The sequence below is a fragment of the Haliotis rufescens genome, unplaced genomic scaffold, assembly GCF_023055435.1.
Source record: "Haliotis rufescens isolate VD_foot unplaced genomic scaffold, xgHalRufe1.0.p SCAF_3, whole genome shotgun sequence".
NCBI lineage: Eukaryota > Metazoa > Mollusca > Gastropoda > Lepetellida > Haliotidae > Haliotis > Haliotis rufescens.
In genome coordinates this window covers 46,338,947-46,353,725 of record NW_025964001.1, presented here as the reverse complement: position 1 = coordinate 46,353,725, position 14,779 = coordinate 46,338,947, and the positions used below count along the sequence as shown (strand labels likewise).

General features: G+C 43.2%; 1 protein-coding gene across 1 annotated transcript; it reads right to left on the bottom strand.

Moving 5' to 3' along the window:
- Nucleotides 1-390: 390 nt before the first annotated feature.
- On the bottom strand, nt 391-14,572 carry LOC124124688 (iron-sulfur cluster assembly 2 homolog, mitochondrial-like). Its single transcript, XM_046487913.1, has 4 exons — nt 14,449-14,572; nt 12,386-12,509; nt 7,069-7,190; nt 391-970 (listed from the first exon to the last, which is right to left on the bottom strand). Exons 1-4 carry the CDS (start codon nt 14,496-14,498, stop codon nt 796-798), a joined length of 471 nt encoding a protein of 156 aa, XP_046343869.1. The 5' UTR covers nt 14,499-14,572; the 3' UTR covers nt 391-795.
- Between the last annotated feature and the right edge of the window lie 207 nt (nt 14,573-14,779).

Genomic DNA, 14,779 nt, shown 5'->3' with positions numbered 1-14,779 from the left:
TGGAGATATATGCACACATGCAAATATATGGTATTGTCATGTTCTTCAACTGACCAATATTGTTGTGAGATTGCTGGAATATTGCTAAAAGCTGCATAAAACCAGAACTCACTCACTCAACTGACCAACACATTTCATCCTTAACAGAAATAATTTCCAGCATAAACAATAATTGAGAGAAATCCTACAAAATCCTTGGAAAAAAGTGGTGATCTGTTCACTTCTTTCTGCAATATCTAAGAATTGACTTACAAAAGTAGGTATAAACATAAATACCGGAGTGCACACTGTAAATCTGTGAAGTACATTTATGAAAAGTGTGCTCACTGCTTATTACATTTATCACTCCATATTGAAGTCATTCCATAAAAATAAATATGTCAACCATAATTACTTCATAGGCTGCTTTTTTAATCATTAAAACACACAAAAATATACACTACAATCATCGACATCATTCAGCACGATAATACAACACAAGCCCAACCCACTCTATTATCAACCAATCAAAAACCAAGTCCATTAGTGGGCAAGGCCCAATAAATCAGTTTATGGGAACAAACACATGAAAAATTGCTTGGTTAGTCAATCCAATGCCATGAAATCACTTGCAATTTATTTATTTATTAATATTTCTAAATTCTGGCATAATACAGTATTCACTGCTCCACTGGAATCAGCCATATTTTGCTTAACATGTGCTTTCACAAGTCCTGTAGCAAGCAGGATGAAAACTATATCCAAACTATATCTCTGCTGTTGTCTCAGTCTGTCTCTGTTCCACATGGCATCAGTTCACAACTTGAGGGCAAAGGAAGCCCCACATGAGCAGCCCTGCTCAGCCTTAGGATTGTTGATTATCCTGAACGCTGATCGGATGAGTTCTTCTTGGTAGTCCACAGTGGATCCAGTCAGGTACTCTATTGAATCTTCATCCACAACCACCCGCACGCCATCTCGCTCAAACACCCTGCAACATTCACAACTGTCAAACATCATACAGCAAATGAGTAATTATTGACTGTGAATTGAGAAAGATGACACGGAGATGACACAGGTATATCTTCTCATACAATCTTATTGGAGGGATTCAAATTATTTATATAAGTTTAAACATATTTTATTCAGATTGAAATGGATTGGGAACAAGTTATCCAACTTAGAACTCCCTCTCCATGGTATTTACAAAAACTTGTACAGTAAATCATATACAAGGAAAATAGAAAAGAAGATGAGTGTATAGCTAACAAATGAAATGTACAAAAGAGAGACTAGTATATTTACATTTAAGTGTTACCCAAATCTCTTTGTATGACTTATAAACATTTCGCTGCCTTAAAGATATGTTGGTTTTCGATAATGGACAAACATTCATTTCTATTTAACATCAAACTTAAATCTAATTTAACAATTTTGTTCACAGTGTTCTCTAAAATGTCCCAAATTATTATTAACATAGATTTTCTTTGGTGGACATATAATGGACACTCTAACAAATAATGAAATGCATTTTCACATGGATTACCACATTGACATATTGGATCACATTTTATCTCTATTCTGTATAAATAATAATTTAACTGGCTTTTCGTGTATCTTAATCGAGTATGATAAATATTCAACTTTCTGACAACATAGGAAAAATATGAAGGTGCAATAACTTGCTCTTTTTGTATGTATGTCTTGAATTGGGATGTAGTATACAATTTCTACCTGCTGCAGGAATAGTGTTCCATAACCTAACAGTTGCTGGAATAAAAGAATGTGTGTAATTATTTATATGTGACATATGTGCTTATGACAATACAAGTATCTTAAAATACTGATAGAAAATTAAATAGACATGACTAACATTTAAATGGGCACAGCTATCTTCAAGCTTCCTTAGCCATGCTACAACATATGAGCCACAGCAGTCCTCCTCACCATGCTACAACACATGAGTGTCAGGGAGTCCTCCTCACCACGCTACAACACATGAGTGTCAGGGTGTCCTCCTCACCACGCTACAACGCATGAGTGTCAGGGAGTCCTCACCACGCTACAACACATGAGTGTCAGGGAGTCCTCCTCACCATGCTACAACACATGAGTGTCAGGGAGGAGTCCTAACCACGCTACAACACATGAGTGTCAGGGAGTCCTCCTAACCATGCTACAACACATGAGTGTCAGGGTGTCCTCCTCACCATGCTACAACACATGAGTGTCAGGGAGTCCTCCTCACCATGCTACAACACATGAGTGTCAGGGTGTCCTCCTCACCATGCTACAACACATGAGTGTAAGGGTGTCCTCCTCACCACGCTACAACACATGAGTGTCAGGGTGTCCTCCTCACCATGCTACAACACATGAGTGTAAGGGTGTCCTCCTCACCACGCTACAACACATGAGTGTCAGGGAGTCCTCCTCACCATGCTACAACACATGAGTGTCAGGGTGTCCTCCTCACCACGCTACAACACATGAGTGTCAGGGAGGAGTCCTCACCATGCTATAACACATGAGTGTCAGGGAGGAGTCCTCACCATGGTACAACACATGAGTGTCAGGGTGTCCTCCTCACCATGCTACAAAACATAAGTGTCAGGGTGTCCTCCTCACCACGCTACAACACATGAGTGTCAGGGAGTCCTCCTCACCATGCTACAACACATGAGTGTCAGGGTGTCCTCCTCACCACGCTACAACACGTGAGTGTCAGGGTGTCCTCCTCACCATGCTACGACACATGAGCGTCAGGGTGTCCTCCTCACCACGCTACAACACATGAGTGTCAGGGAGTCCTCCTCACCATGCTACAACACATGAGTGTCAGGGTGTCCTCCTCACCACGCTACAACACATGAGTGTCAGGGAGGAGTCCTCACCATGCTACAACACATGAGTGTCAGGGAGGAGTCCTAACCACGCTACAACACATGAGTGTCAGGGAGTCCTCCTCACCATGCTACAACACATGAGTGTCAGGGAGTCCTCCTCACCATGCTACAACACATGAGTGTCAGGGAGGAGTCCTCACCATGCTATAACACATGAGTGTCAGGGAGGAGTCCTCACCATGGTACAACACATGAGTGTCAGGGTGTCCTCCTCACCATGCTACAAAACATAAGTGTCAGGGTGTCCTCCTCACCACGCTACAACACATGAGTGTCAGGGTGTCCTCCTCACCACGCTACAACACATGAGTGTCAGGGTGTCCTCCTCACCATGCTACGACACATGAGCGTCAGGGTGTCCTCCTCACCACGCTACAACACATGAGTGTCACGGAGTCCTCCTCACCATGCTACAACACATGAGTGTCAGGGTGTCCTCCTCACCACGCTACAACACATGAGTGTCAGGGAGGAGTCCTCACCATGCTACAACACATGAGTGTCAGGGAGGAGTCCTAACCACGCTACATTACATGAGTGTCAGGGAGTCCTCCTCACCATGCTACAACACATGAGTGTCAGGGAGTCCTCCTCACCACCCTACAACACATGAGTGTCAGGGTGTCTTCCTCACCATGCTCCAACACATGAGTGTCAGGGAGTCCTCCTCACCACCCTACAACACATGAGTGTCAGGGTGTCCTCCTCACCACCCTACAACACATGAGTGTCAGGGTGTCCTCCTCACCATGCTACAACACATGAGTGTCAGGGAGGTGTCCTAACCATGCTTCAACACATGAGTGTCAGGGAGTCCTCCTCACCATGCTACAACACATGAGTGTCAGGGAGGAGTCCTAACCACGCTACAACACATGAGTGTCAGGGAGTCCTCCTAACCATGCTACAACACATGAGTGTCAGGGACTCCTCCTCACCACCCTACAACACATGAGTGTCAGGGTGTCTTCCTCACCATGCTCCAACACATGAGTGTCAGGGAGTCCTCCTCACCACCCTACAACACATGAGTGTCAGGGTGTCCTCCTCACCACCCTACAACACATGAGTGTCAGGGTGTCCTCCTCACCATGCTACAACACATGAGTGTCAGGGAGGTGTCCTAACCATGCTTCAACACATGAGTGTCAGGGAGTCCTCCTCACCACGCTACAACACATGAGTGTCAGGGTGTCCTCCTCACTACGCTACAACACATGAGTGTCAGGGTGTCCTCCTCACCACGCTACAACACATGAGTGTCAGGGAGTCCTCCTCACCACGCTACAACACATGAGTGTCAGGGTGTCCTCCTCACTACGCTACAACACATGAGTGTCAGGGTGTCCTCCTCACCATGCTACAAAACATGAGTGTCAGGGTGTCCTCCTCACCATGCTACAACACATGAGTGTCAGGGAGTCCTCCTCACCACGCTACAACACATGAGTGTCAGGGAGGAGTCCTCACCATGCTACAACACATGAGTGTCAGGGTGTCCTCCTCACCATGCTACAAAACATGAGTGTCAGGGTGTCCTCCTCACCACGCTACAACACATGAGTGTCAGGGAGTCCTCCTCACCATGCTACAACACATGAGTGTCAGGGAGGAGTCCTCACCATGCTACAACACATGAGTGTCAGGGTGTCCTCCTCACCACGCTACAACACATGAGTGTCAGGGAGTCCTCCTCACCATGCTATAACACATGAGTGTCAGAGTCTTCCTCACCACGCTACAACACATGAGTGTCAGGGAGTCCTCCTCACCATGCTACAACACATGAGTGTCAGGGAGGAATCCTAACCACGCTACAACACATGAGTGTCAGGGAGTCCTCACCACGCTACAACACATGAGTGTCAGGGAGTCCTCCTCACCACGCTACAACACATGAGTGTCAGGGAGTCCTCCTCACCATGATACAACACATGAAAGTCAGGGAGTCCTCCTCACCACGCTACAACACATGAGTGTCAGGGTGTCCTCCTCACCACGCTACAACACATGAGTGTCAGAGTCTTCCTCACCATGCTACAACACATGAGTGTCAGGGAGTCCTCACCACGCTACAACACATGAGTGTCAGGGTGTCCTCCTCACCACGCTACAACACATGAGTGTCAGGGTGTCCTCCTCACCACCCTACAACACATGAGTGTCAGGGAGGAGTCCTCACCATGCTACAACACATGAGTGTAAAGGGAGTCCTCCTCACCACGCTACAACACATGAGTGTCAGGAAGTCCTCCTCACCATGCTACAACACATGAGTGTCAGGTAGTCCTCCTCACCACGCTACAACACATGAGTGTCAGGGTGTCCTCCTCACCACGCTACAACACATGAGTGTAAAGGGAGTCCTCCTCACCACGCTACAACACATGAGTGTCAGGAAGTCCTCCTCACCATGCTACAACACATGAGTGTCAGGTAGTCCTCCTCACCACGCTACAACACATGAGTGTCAGGGTGTCCTCCTCACCACGCTACAACACATGAGTGTCAGGGTGTCCTCCTCACCACGCTACAACACATGAGTGTCAGGGAGGAGTCCTCACCATGCTACAACACATGAGTGTCAGGGTGTCCTCCTCACCACGCTACAACACATGAGTGTCAGGAAGTCCTCCTCACCATGCTACAATACATGAGTGTCAGGGAGTCCTCCTCACCACGCTACAACACATGAGTGTCAGGGAGTCCTCCTAAACATGCTACAACACATGAGTGTCAGGGAGTCCTCCTCACCACGCTACAACACATGAGTGTCAGGGTGTCCTCCTCACCACGCTACAACACATGAGTGTCAGAGTCTTCCTCACCATGCTACAACACATGAGTGTCAGGGAGTCCTCCTCACCACGCTACAACACATGAGTGTCAGAGTGTCCTCCTCACCACGCTACAACACATGAGTGTCAGGGTGTCCTCCTCACCACGCTACAACACATGAGTGTCAGGGTGTCCTCCTCACCACGCTACAACACATGAGTGTCAGGGAGTCCTCCTCACCATGCTACAACACATGAGCGTCAGGGTGTCCTCCTTACACGCTACAACACATGAGTGTCAGGGTGTCCTCCTCACCACGCTACAACACATGAGTGTCAGAGTCTTCCTCACCACGCTACAACACATGAGTGTCAGAGTCTGCCTCACCACGCTACAACACATGAGTGTCAGAGTCTTCCTCACCATGCTACAACACATGAGTGTCAGGGAGTCCTCCTCACCACGCTACAACACATGAGTGTCAGAGTCTTCCTCACCACGCTACAACACATGAGTGTCAGAGTCTTCCTCACCACGCTACAACACATGAGTGTCAGGGAGTCCTCCTCACCATGCTACAACACATGAGTGTCAGGGTGTCCTCCTCACCACGCTACAACACATGAGTGTCAGGGAGTCCTCCTCACCATGCTACAACACATGAGTGTCAGAGTCTGCCTCACCACGCTACAACACATGAGTGTCAGAGTCTTCCTCACCACGCTACAACACATGAGTGTCAGAGTCTTCCTCACCACGCTACAACACATGAGCGTCAGAGTCTTCCTCACCATGCTACAACACATGAGTGTCAGAGTCTTCCTCACCATGCTACAACACATGAGTGTCAGAGTCTTCCTCCCCACGCTACAACACATGAGTGTCAGAGTCTTCCTCACCATGCTACAACACATGAGTGTCAGAGTCTTCCTCACCACGCTACAACACATGAGTGTCAGAGTCTTCCTCACCATGCTACAACACATGAGTGTCAGGGTGTCCTCCTCACCACGCTACAACACATGAGTGTCAGAGTCTTCCTCACCACGCTACAACACATGAGTGTCAGAGTCTTCCTCACCATGCTACAACACATGAGTGTCAGAGTCTTCCTCACCATGCTACAACACATGAGTGTCAGAGTCTTCCTCACCACGCTACAACACATGAGTGTCAGAGTCTTCCTCACCATGCTACAACACATGAGTGTCAGAGTCTTCCTCACCACGCTACAACACATGAGTGTCAGAGTCTTCCTCACCATGCTACAACACATGAGTGTCAGAGTCTTCCTCACCACGCTACAACACATGAGTGTCAGAGTCTTCCTCACCACGCTACAACACATGAGTGTCAGAGTCTTCCTCACCATGCTACAACACATGAGTGTCAGAGTCTTCCTCACCTGTCCTCCCCTTCAACCATGTTGGAGTCCAGCTGGAACTTGTACTGGAAGCCAGAGCAGCCTCCTCCCTCCACAATCACCCGCAAACACGTCACCTCGCTCTCACTCAGCTTCTTCAGTTGCTGCACAAAGAAATTCACAACCGATGACACGTCAAGACTAATATCATATTCAGAGAGAGAGAGAGAGAGAGAGAGAGAGAGAGAGAGAGAGAGAGAGAGAGAGAGAGAGAGTATGGGTATTGTCTCCTGACAACAGTAATGATTGAATAGGATTATATAAGAGGTGGTATAACTAAATCTTTTTCGGGATTTAACCAAAACATGTCACATACCAACACTTCTGAAAATATAAAACCAACTTTCTCAACCCTAAGACAGAATTGTTCCCTGAGAAGGTTGTGTGTGCGTTATACTGAGATATCTGTATCTGTGTTGAACTGAGATATCTGTATTTCTGTTGTACTGAGATAGCAATGTCTGTGTTGTTCTGAGATGACTTTATCTGTGTTGTACTGAGATACCTGTGTCTGTGTTGTACTGAGATAGATGTGTCTGTGTTGTACTGAGATAGCTGTGTCTGTGTTGTACTGAGATAACTGTATCTGTGTTGTACTGAGATAGCTGTGTCTGTGTTGTAATGAGATATGTGTGTATGTGTTGTACTGAGATAACTGTACCTGTGTTGTACTGAGATAGCTGTGTCTGTGTTGTAAAGAGATACCTGTGTCTGTGTTGTACGGAGATAGCTGTGTCTGTGTTGTACTGAGATAACTGTGTTGTACTGAGATAGCTGTGTCTGTGTTGTACTGAGATACCTGTGTCTGTGTTGTACTGAGATACTTGTGTCTGTGTTGTACTGAGATACTTGTGTCTGTGTTGTACTGAGATACCTGTGTCTGTGTTGTACTGAGATAGATGTATCTGTGTTGTACTGAGATAGTTGTATCTGTGTTGTACTGAGATAGATGTGTCTGTGTTGTACTGAGATAGATGTATCTGTGATGTACTGAGATAGATGTTTTTGTGTTGTACTGAGATAGCTGTGTCTGTGTTGTACTGAGATAGCTGTATCTGTGTTGTACTGAGATAGCTGTGTCTGTGTTGTACTGAGAAAGCTGTATCTGTGATGTACTGAGATAGCTGTGTCTATGTTGTACTGAGATAGACGTGTCTGTGTTGTACTGAGAAAGCTGTACCTGTGTTGTACTGAGATAGCTGTGTCTGTGTTGTACTGAGATAGTTGTATCTGTGTTGTACTAAGATAGCTGTATCTGTGTTGTACTGAGATAGATGTGTCTGTGTTGTACTGAGATAGCTGTATCTGTGCTGTACTGAGATATTTGTATCTGTGTTGTACTGAGATAGCTGTATCTGTGTTGTACTGAGATAGCCGTGTCTGTGTTGTACTGAGATAGCTGTATCTGTGTTGTACTGAGATAGCTGTATCTGTATTATACTGAGATAGCTGTATCTGTGTTGTACTGAGATAGCCGTGTCTGTGTTGTACTGAGATAGCTGTATCTGTGTTGTACTGAGATAGCTGTATCTGTGTTGTACTGAGATAGATGTATCTGTGTTGTACTGAGATAGCTGTATCTGTGATGTACTGAGATAGTTGTATCTGTGTTGTACTGAGATAGATGTATCTGTGTTGCACTGAGATAGCTGTATCTGTGTTGTGCTGAGATAGCTGTATCTGTGTTGTACTGAGATAGCTGTGGCTGTGTTGTACTGAGAAAGCTATATCTGTGTTGTACTGAGATAGTTGTATTTGTGTTGCACTGAGAAAGATTTATCTGTGTTGTACTGAGATAGATGTGTATGTGTTTTACTGAGATAGCTGTATCTGTGTTGCACTGCGATATATGTGTCTGTGTTGTACTGAGATAGATGTGTATGTGTTGTACTGAGATAGCTGTGTCTGTGTTGTACTGAGATAGCTGTGTCTGTGTTGTACTGAGATAGATGTGTCTGTGTTGTACTGAGATAGATGTGTCTGTGTTGTACTGAGATAGCTTTGTCTATGTTGTACTCAGAAAGATGTATGTGTGTTGTACTGAGATAGCTGTATCTGTGTTGCACTGAGATAGATGTGTCTGTGTTGTACTGAGATAGCTGTGTCTGTGTTGTACTGAGATAGATGTGTCTGTGTTTTACTGAGATAGATGTATCTGTGTTGTACTCAGAAAAATGTATGTGTGTTGTACTGAGATACCTGTGTCTGTGTTGTACTGAGATAGCTGTATCTGTGTTGCACTGAGATAGATGTGTCTGTGTTGTACTGAGATAGATGTGTCTGTGTTGTACTGAGATAGATGTATCTGTATTGTACTGAGAAAGATGTATTCGTGTTGTACTGAGATAGCTGTATCTGTGTTGTACTGAGATAGCTGTATCTGTGTTGCACTGAGATAGATGTGTCTGTGTTGTACTGAGATAGATGTGTCTGTGTTGTACTGAGATAGCTGTGTCTGTGTTGTACTGAGATAGATGTATCTGTTTTGTATTCAGATAGATGTATGTGTGTTGTACTGATAAAGCTGTATCTGTGTTGTACTGAGATAGCTGTATCTGTGTTGCACTGAGATAGCTGTATCTGTGTTGTACTCAGAAAGATGTATCTGTGTTGCACTGAGATAGCTGTATGTGTGTTGTACTGAGGTAGCTGTATCTGTGTTGTACTGGGATAGATGTGTCTGTGTTGTATTCAGATAGATGTATGTGTGTTGTACTGAGAAAGCTGTATTTGTGTTGTACTGAGATAGCTGTATCTGTGTTGTACTGAGATAGATGTATCTGTGTTGCACTGGGATAGATGTGTCTGTGTTGTACTAAGATAGATGTGTCTATGTTGTACTGAGATAGATGTATCTATGTTGTACTGAGATAGATGTGTCTATGTTGTACTGAGATAGATGTGTCTATGTTGTACTGAGATAGATGTATCTGTGTTGTACTGAGATAGATGTATCTGTGTTGCACTGAGATAGATGTGTCTATGTTGTACTGAGATAGATGTGTCTATGTTGTACTGAGATAGATGTGTCTGTGTTGTACTGAGATAGATGTGTCTATGTTGTACTGAGATAGATGTGTCTATGTTGTACTGAGATAGATGTGTCTATGTTGTACTGAGATAGATGTGTCTGTGTTGTACTGAGATAGATGTGTCTGTGTTGTACTGAGATAGATGTGTCTGTGTTGTACTGAGATAGATGTGTCTGTGTTGTACTGAGATAGATGTATCTGTGTTGCACTGGGATAGATGTGTCTGTGTTGTACTGAGATAGATGTGTCTATGTTGTACTGAGATAGATGTATCTCTGTTGTACTCAGAAAGATGTATGTGTGTTGTACTGAGATAGCTGTATCTGTGTTGCACTGAGATAGATGTGTCTGTGTTGTACTGAGATAGCTGTATCTGTGTTGCACTGAGATAGATGTGTCTATGTTGTACTGAGATAGCTGTTTCTGTGTTGTACTGAGATAGCTGTATATGTGTTGTACTCAGAAAGATGTATGTGTGTTGTACTGAGGTAGCTGTATCTGTGTTGTACTGGGATAGATGTGTCTGTGTTGTATTCAGATAGATGTATGTGTGTTGTACTGAGAAAGCTGTATTTGTGTTGTACTGAGATAGCTGTATCTGTGTTGTACTGAGATAGATGTATCTGTGTTGCACTGGGATAGATGTGTCTGTGTTGTACTGAGATAGATGTGTCTGTGTTGTACTCAGAAAGATGTATGTGTGTTGTACTGAGATAGCTGTATCTGTGTTGCACTGAGATAGATGTGTCTGTGTTGTACTGAGATAGCTGTATCTGTGTTGCACTGAGATAGCTGTATCTGTGTTGCACTGAGATAGCTGTATCTGTGTTGTACTGAGATACCTGTGTCTGTGTTGTACTGAGATAGCTGTATCTGTGTTGTACTGAGATAGATGTATCTGTGTTGTACTCAGATAGATGTATGTGTCTTGTACTGAGATAGATGTGTCTATGTTGTACTGAGATAGATGTGTCTATGTTGTACTGAGATAGATGTGTCTGTGTTGTACTGAGATAGATGTGTCTATGTTGTACTGAGATAGATGTGTCTGTGTTGTACTGAGATAGATGTGTCTATGTTGTACTGAGATAGATGTGTCTGTGTTGTACTGAGATAGATGTGTCTATGTTGTACTGAGATAGATGTGTCTATGTTGTACTGAGATAGATGTGTCTATGTTGTACTGAGATAGATGTGTCTGTGTTGTACTGAGATAGATGTGTCTGTGTTGTACTGAGATAGATGTGTCTGTGTTGTACTGAGATAGATGTGTCTGTGTTGTACTGAGATAGATGTATCTGTGTTGCACTGGGATAGATGTGTCTGTGTTGTACTGAGATAGATGTGTCTATGTTGTACTGAGATAGATGTATCTCTGTTGTACTCAGAAAGATGTATGTGTGTTGTACTGAGATAGCTGTATCTGTGTTGCACTGAGATAGATGTGTCTGTGTTGTACTGAGATAGCTGTATCTGTGTTGCACTGAGATAGATGTGTCTATGTTGTACTGAGATAGCTGTTTCTGTGTTGTACTGAGATAGCTGTATATGTGTTGTACTCAGAAAGATGTATGTGTGTTGTACTGAGGTAGCTGTATCTGTGTTGTACTGGGATAGATGTGTCTGTGTTGTATTCAGATAGATGTATGTGTGTTGTACTGAGAAAGCTGTATTTGTGTTGTACTGAGATAGCTGTATCTGTGTTGTACTGAGATAGATGTATCTGTGTTGCACTGGGATAGATGTGTCTGTGTTGTACTGAGATAGATGTGTCTGTGTTGTACTGAGATAGATGTATCTCTGTTGTACTCAGAAAGATGTATGTGTGTTGTACTGAGATAGCTGTATCTGTGTTGCACTGAGATAGATGTGTCTGTGTTGTACTGAGATAGCTGTATCTGTGTTGCACTGAGATAGCTGTATCTGTGTTGCACTGAGATAGCTGTATCTGTGTTGTACTGAGATACCTGTGTCTGTGTTGTACTGAGATAGCTGTATCTGTGTTGTACTGAGATAGATGTATCTGTGTTGTACTCAGATAGATGTATGTGTCTTGTACTGAGATAGCTGTATTTGTGTTGTACTCAGATAGCTGTGTCTGTGTTGTACTCAGATAGATGTGTCTGTGTTGTACTGAGATAGCTGTATTTGTGTTGTACTGAGATAGCTGTATCTGTGTTGTACTGAGATAGCTGTGTCTGTGTTGTACTGAGATAGCTGTGTCTGTGTTGTACTGAGATAGGTGTGTTGCTGTAACAGTTCAATACCTTAACACAGTTGTCACTGAGTTTCAGAATCTCTCCATCAGTGGCTGTTTGTAGTTTGGATCCTGACAGGGTCCGTGGATTCTGTTGGAAATTCTGTTGACGTCGAACAGACCAGCTCACTATTCTGTGGGGAAAAATATCTTATTTAGCCTAATAAGATCCCTTACTCCCCTATGATCCCTCTCTTCATAACAGCTGTAACTGGTATTACTGTTGTGCCAACACAATGTCATTGTTGATTTATCTACCTTCATATATACCAACAAGGCACCCTACATTGTTTTCTATTACTTCAATCCTGAAAAACGTTTTTTTGAATGTCCAAAAATGGCATAGAGTTCCTCACAGTTTCATTTGTCTAAATTATATTTTCAAATATCAAACATACCTGAAGCAACCAAACATTTTTACTTGCTTCACCTCTCACCTTCCTGAGGCAAGGAAGTTTCTACCCTTGCCAAACTAGCCTGGAATTCCGAAATCATATTTTTTCTGCAGGATTTGAAAAACATGTCTGGTTTACTGGGAGTGGACAGATATTTTCACGTTTTTAATCAAGGTGCTCAAGTTTTTTGTTTTGAGGTAAGACCCATTTTACTACAATATAGATCTTTTATTATCAATCAAATTGTCTTGCCTGGGTACCGCTGTTTGAAACAGTGAGTGATTGAGTGAGTGAGTGAGTGAGTTAGTTAGTTGGGTTTTACACCGCTTATAACAGTATTCCAGTTATATCGCAGCGTGTCAGCTTAATGTGGCAGGAAATACCGAAGTGATGCAGGTCTCAGACGTTTACCACTTTGAGCACAGGTATGGTGCTGACAAACCTAGAAACATAATCAGGGCGAACCTGGATTGGAACCCTCAATCATAGGTTTCTGGCGTGCCCAAGGGACACAACTCAGCACAGCAAATCGTGGCGCCTTAGACAACTGGGCCATCCATGTCCCCTGTTTGAAACAAATGCAAGTGATATGAGAGGTGGAATCTTATTGGTCAATAAGAGGGGCATAGAAGGGACAATACTCATAATAGCCACTGGTGTAGCTATGATCGAGCCATGAAATTCCAACCTTGTTCAGCTAGGGTGAAAAGTGGACTTTTACTGTCAGTTAACTCCCTTGTGCAATGTTTTGCAATGAGATACATGCAACTTTGTATATAATCATATACCTATTTAGTCAGGTTTTGCTCATGATGATTCAATATTCATACATGCTCAATATCCATATATCATTATAGGCCTACTTTGTTATTCTTCATTCAGTTTTATGTGTAAACATAATAAGTGCACATTTTGTTTCAAGGGACAGTGAGGACCCGGTTCTGTGTGTTTTTAAATCATGCATGAAAGAGTTTCCCAGAGTGACGTCACATGCCCGATTCAGTTCTCAAACCAAAACAATACAGCTCCGCACAGTGAAGCTGACAATGCAAGTGCTGCACAGAGTAAACTGGCTTCAGTCTTGTCAAAGCCTAGATTACAACATAAATAAGTTGATCATATGAAGCTAATCACTCTCCTAACCACGGTTCCTTGCAGCCACCTGAGTACCTCAGTCACATCATCGCATCTTATATAGTCCATTCATCGTGTTCATGTGTTTTTCATAGGTTTCCTTTTGGATGAGTCTACACATTTACATGAACATAAGTCATGAAATGTTCATTGAGGAAATATCCTAAAACATGAAAAACTATTTTCACAACATATTACGTCATAGGGTATTGTCACGTGTTTGAAAAATTTGTGGTACTGTATTCTAAAGGTAGGCCATGTTCTGCCAATGGTCAATCTCTAAATTGGCCATTCGCCATTTCTAATGAAAAATAATCAGAAGAAAAAATATCTCAGAAGGGCATGGGCTACGTTAAGTTAAATATTTTTGCTTATGACAAATTCGACAAGCTCCAAGTTGGATACTAAAGCCTCTAATAACCAGTTAATAACAGGATTGTTACTTCTTGGCAATGTCAGTAACGAAGGATGAGCATCGGGAATACTTTGAAGTATTTTGGTCAAGAAGAATAGCTTATACACACCAAGTCATTTGCATTAATACCTGCTTGCCGAAGTAAGTACTCGGGTTGACTTTCTAATTAGTGATGCCATGATCCAAGTGATGACATAACCAACTGGCTGTCGTCCGTCCTGCACATCAACAGACTGCTGCTTCCGCCAAGGGAGGTAACTCTTAAGGGAATGTACACAAGAAAACCAAAATTTCTGGTCGGCAGCTTTGCACAAAGCACTTGCTCGTATTGTTTTGGAAATTCCAATGATATATACATGGGTACTGTTTATATTCAACAATTATTCGTGATTACCTTCCTCCCACGTCTTTGTTCTATTTTTTGTGAAATATTATAAATTAAGTCATTTTTAATATTTTA

Bases quoted from the DNA above. Each gene is read 5' to 3' on its own strand.
- LOC124124688 (XM_046487913.1), bottom strand. From the start codon at position 14,498: ATGGCATCACTAATTAGAAAGTCAACCCGAGTACTTACTTCGGCAAGC. The intron at 7,191-12,385 runs GTATTGAACTGT...TTCTTTGTGCAG, and splicing joins TCAGTGACAACTGTGTTAAG to CAACTGAAGAAGCTGAGTGA. The intron at 971-7,068 runs GTGAGGAAGACT...TGAATGTTGCAG, and splicing joins ATGGTTGAAGGGGAGGACAG to GGTGTTTGAGCGAGATGGCG.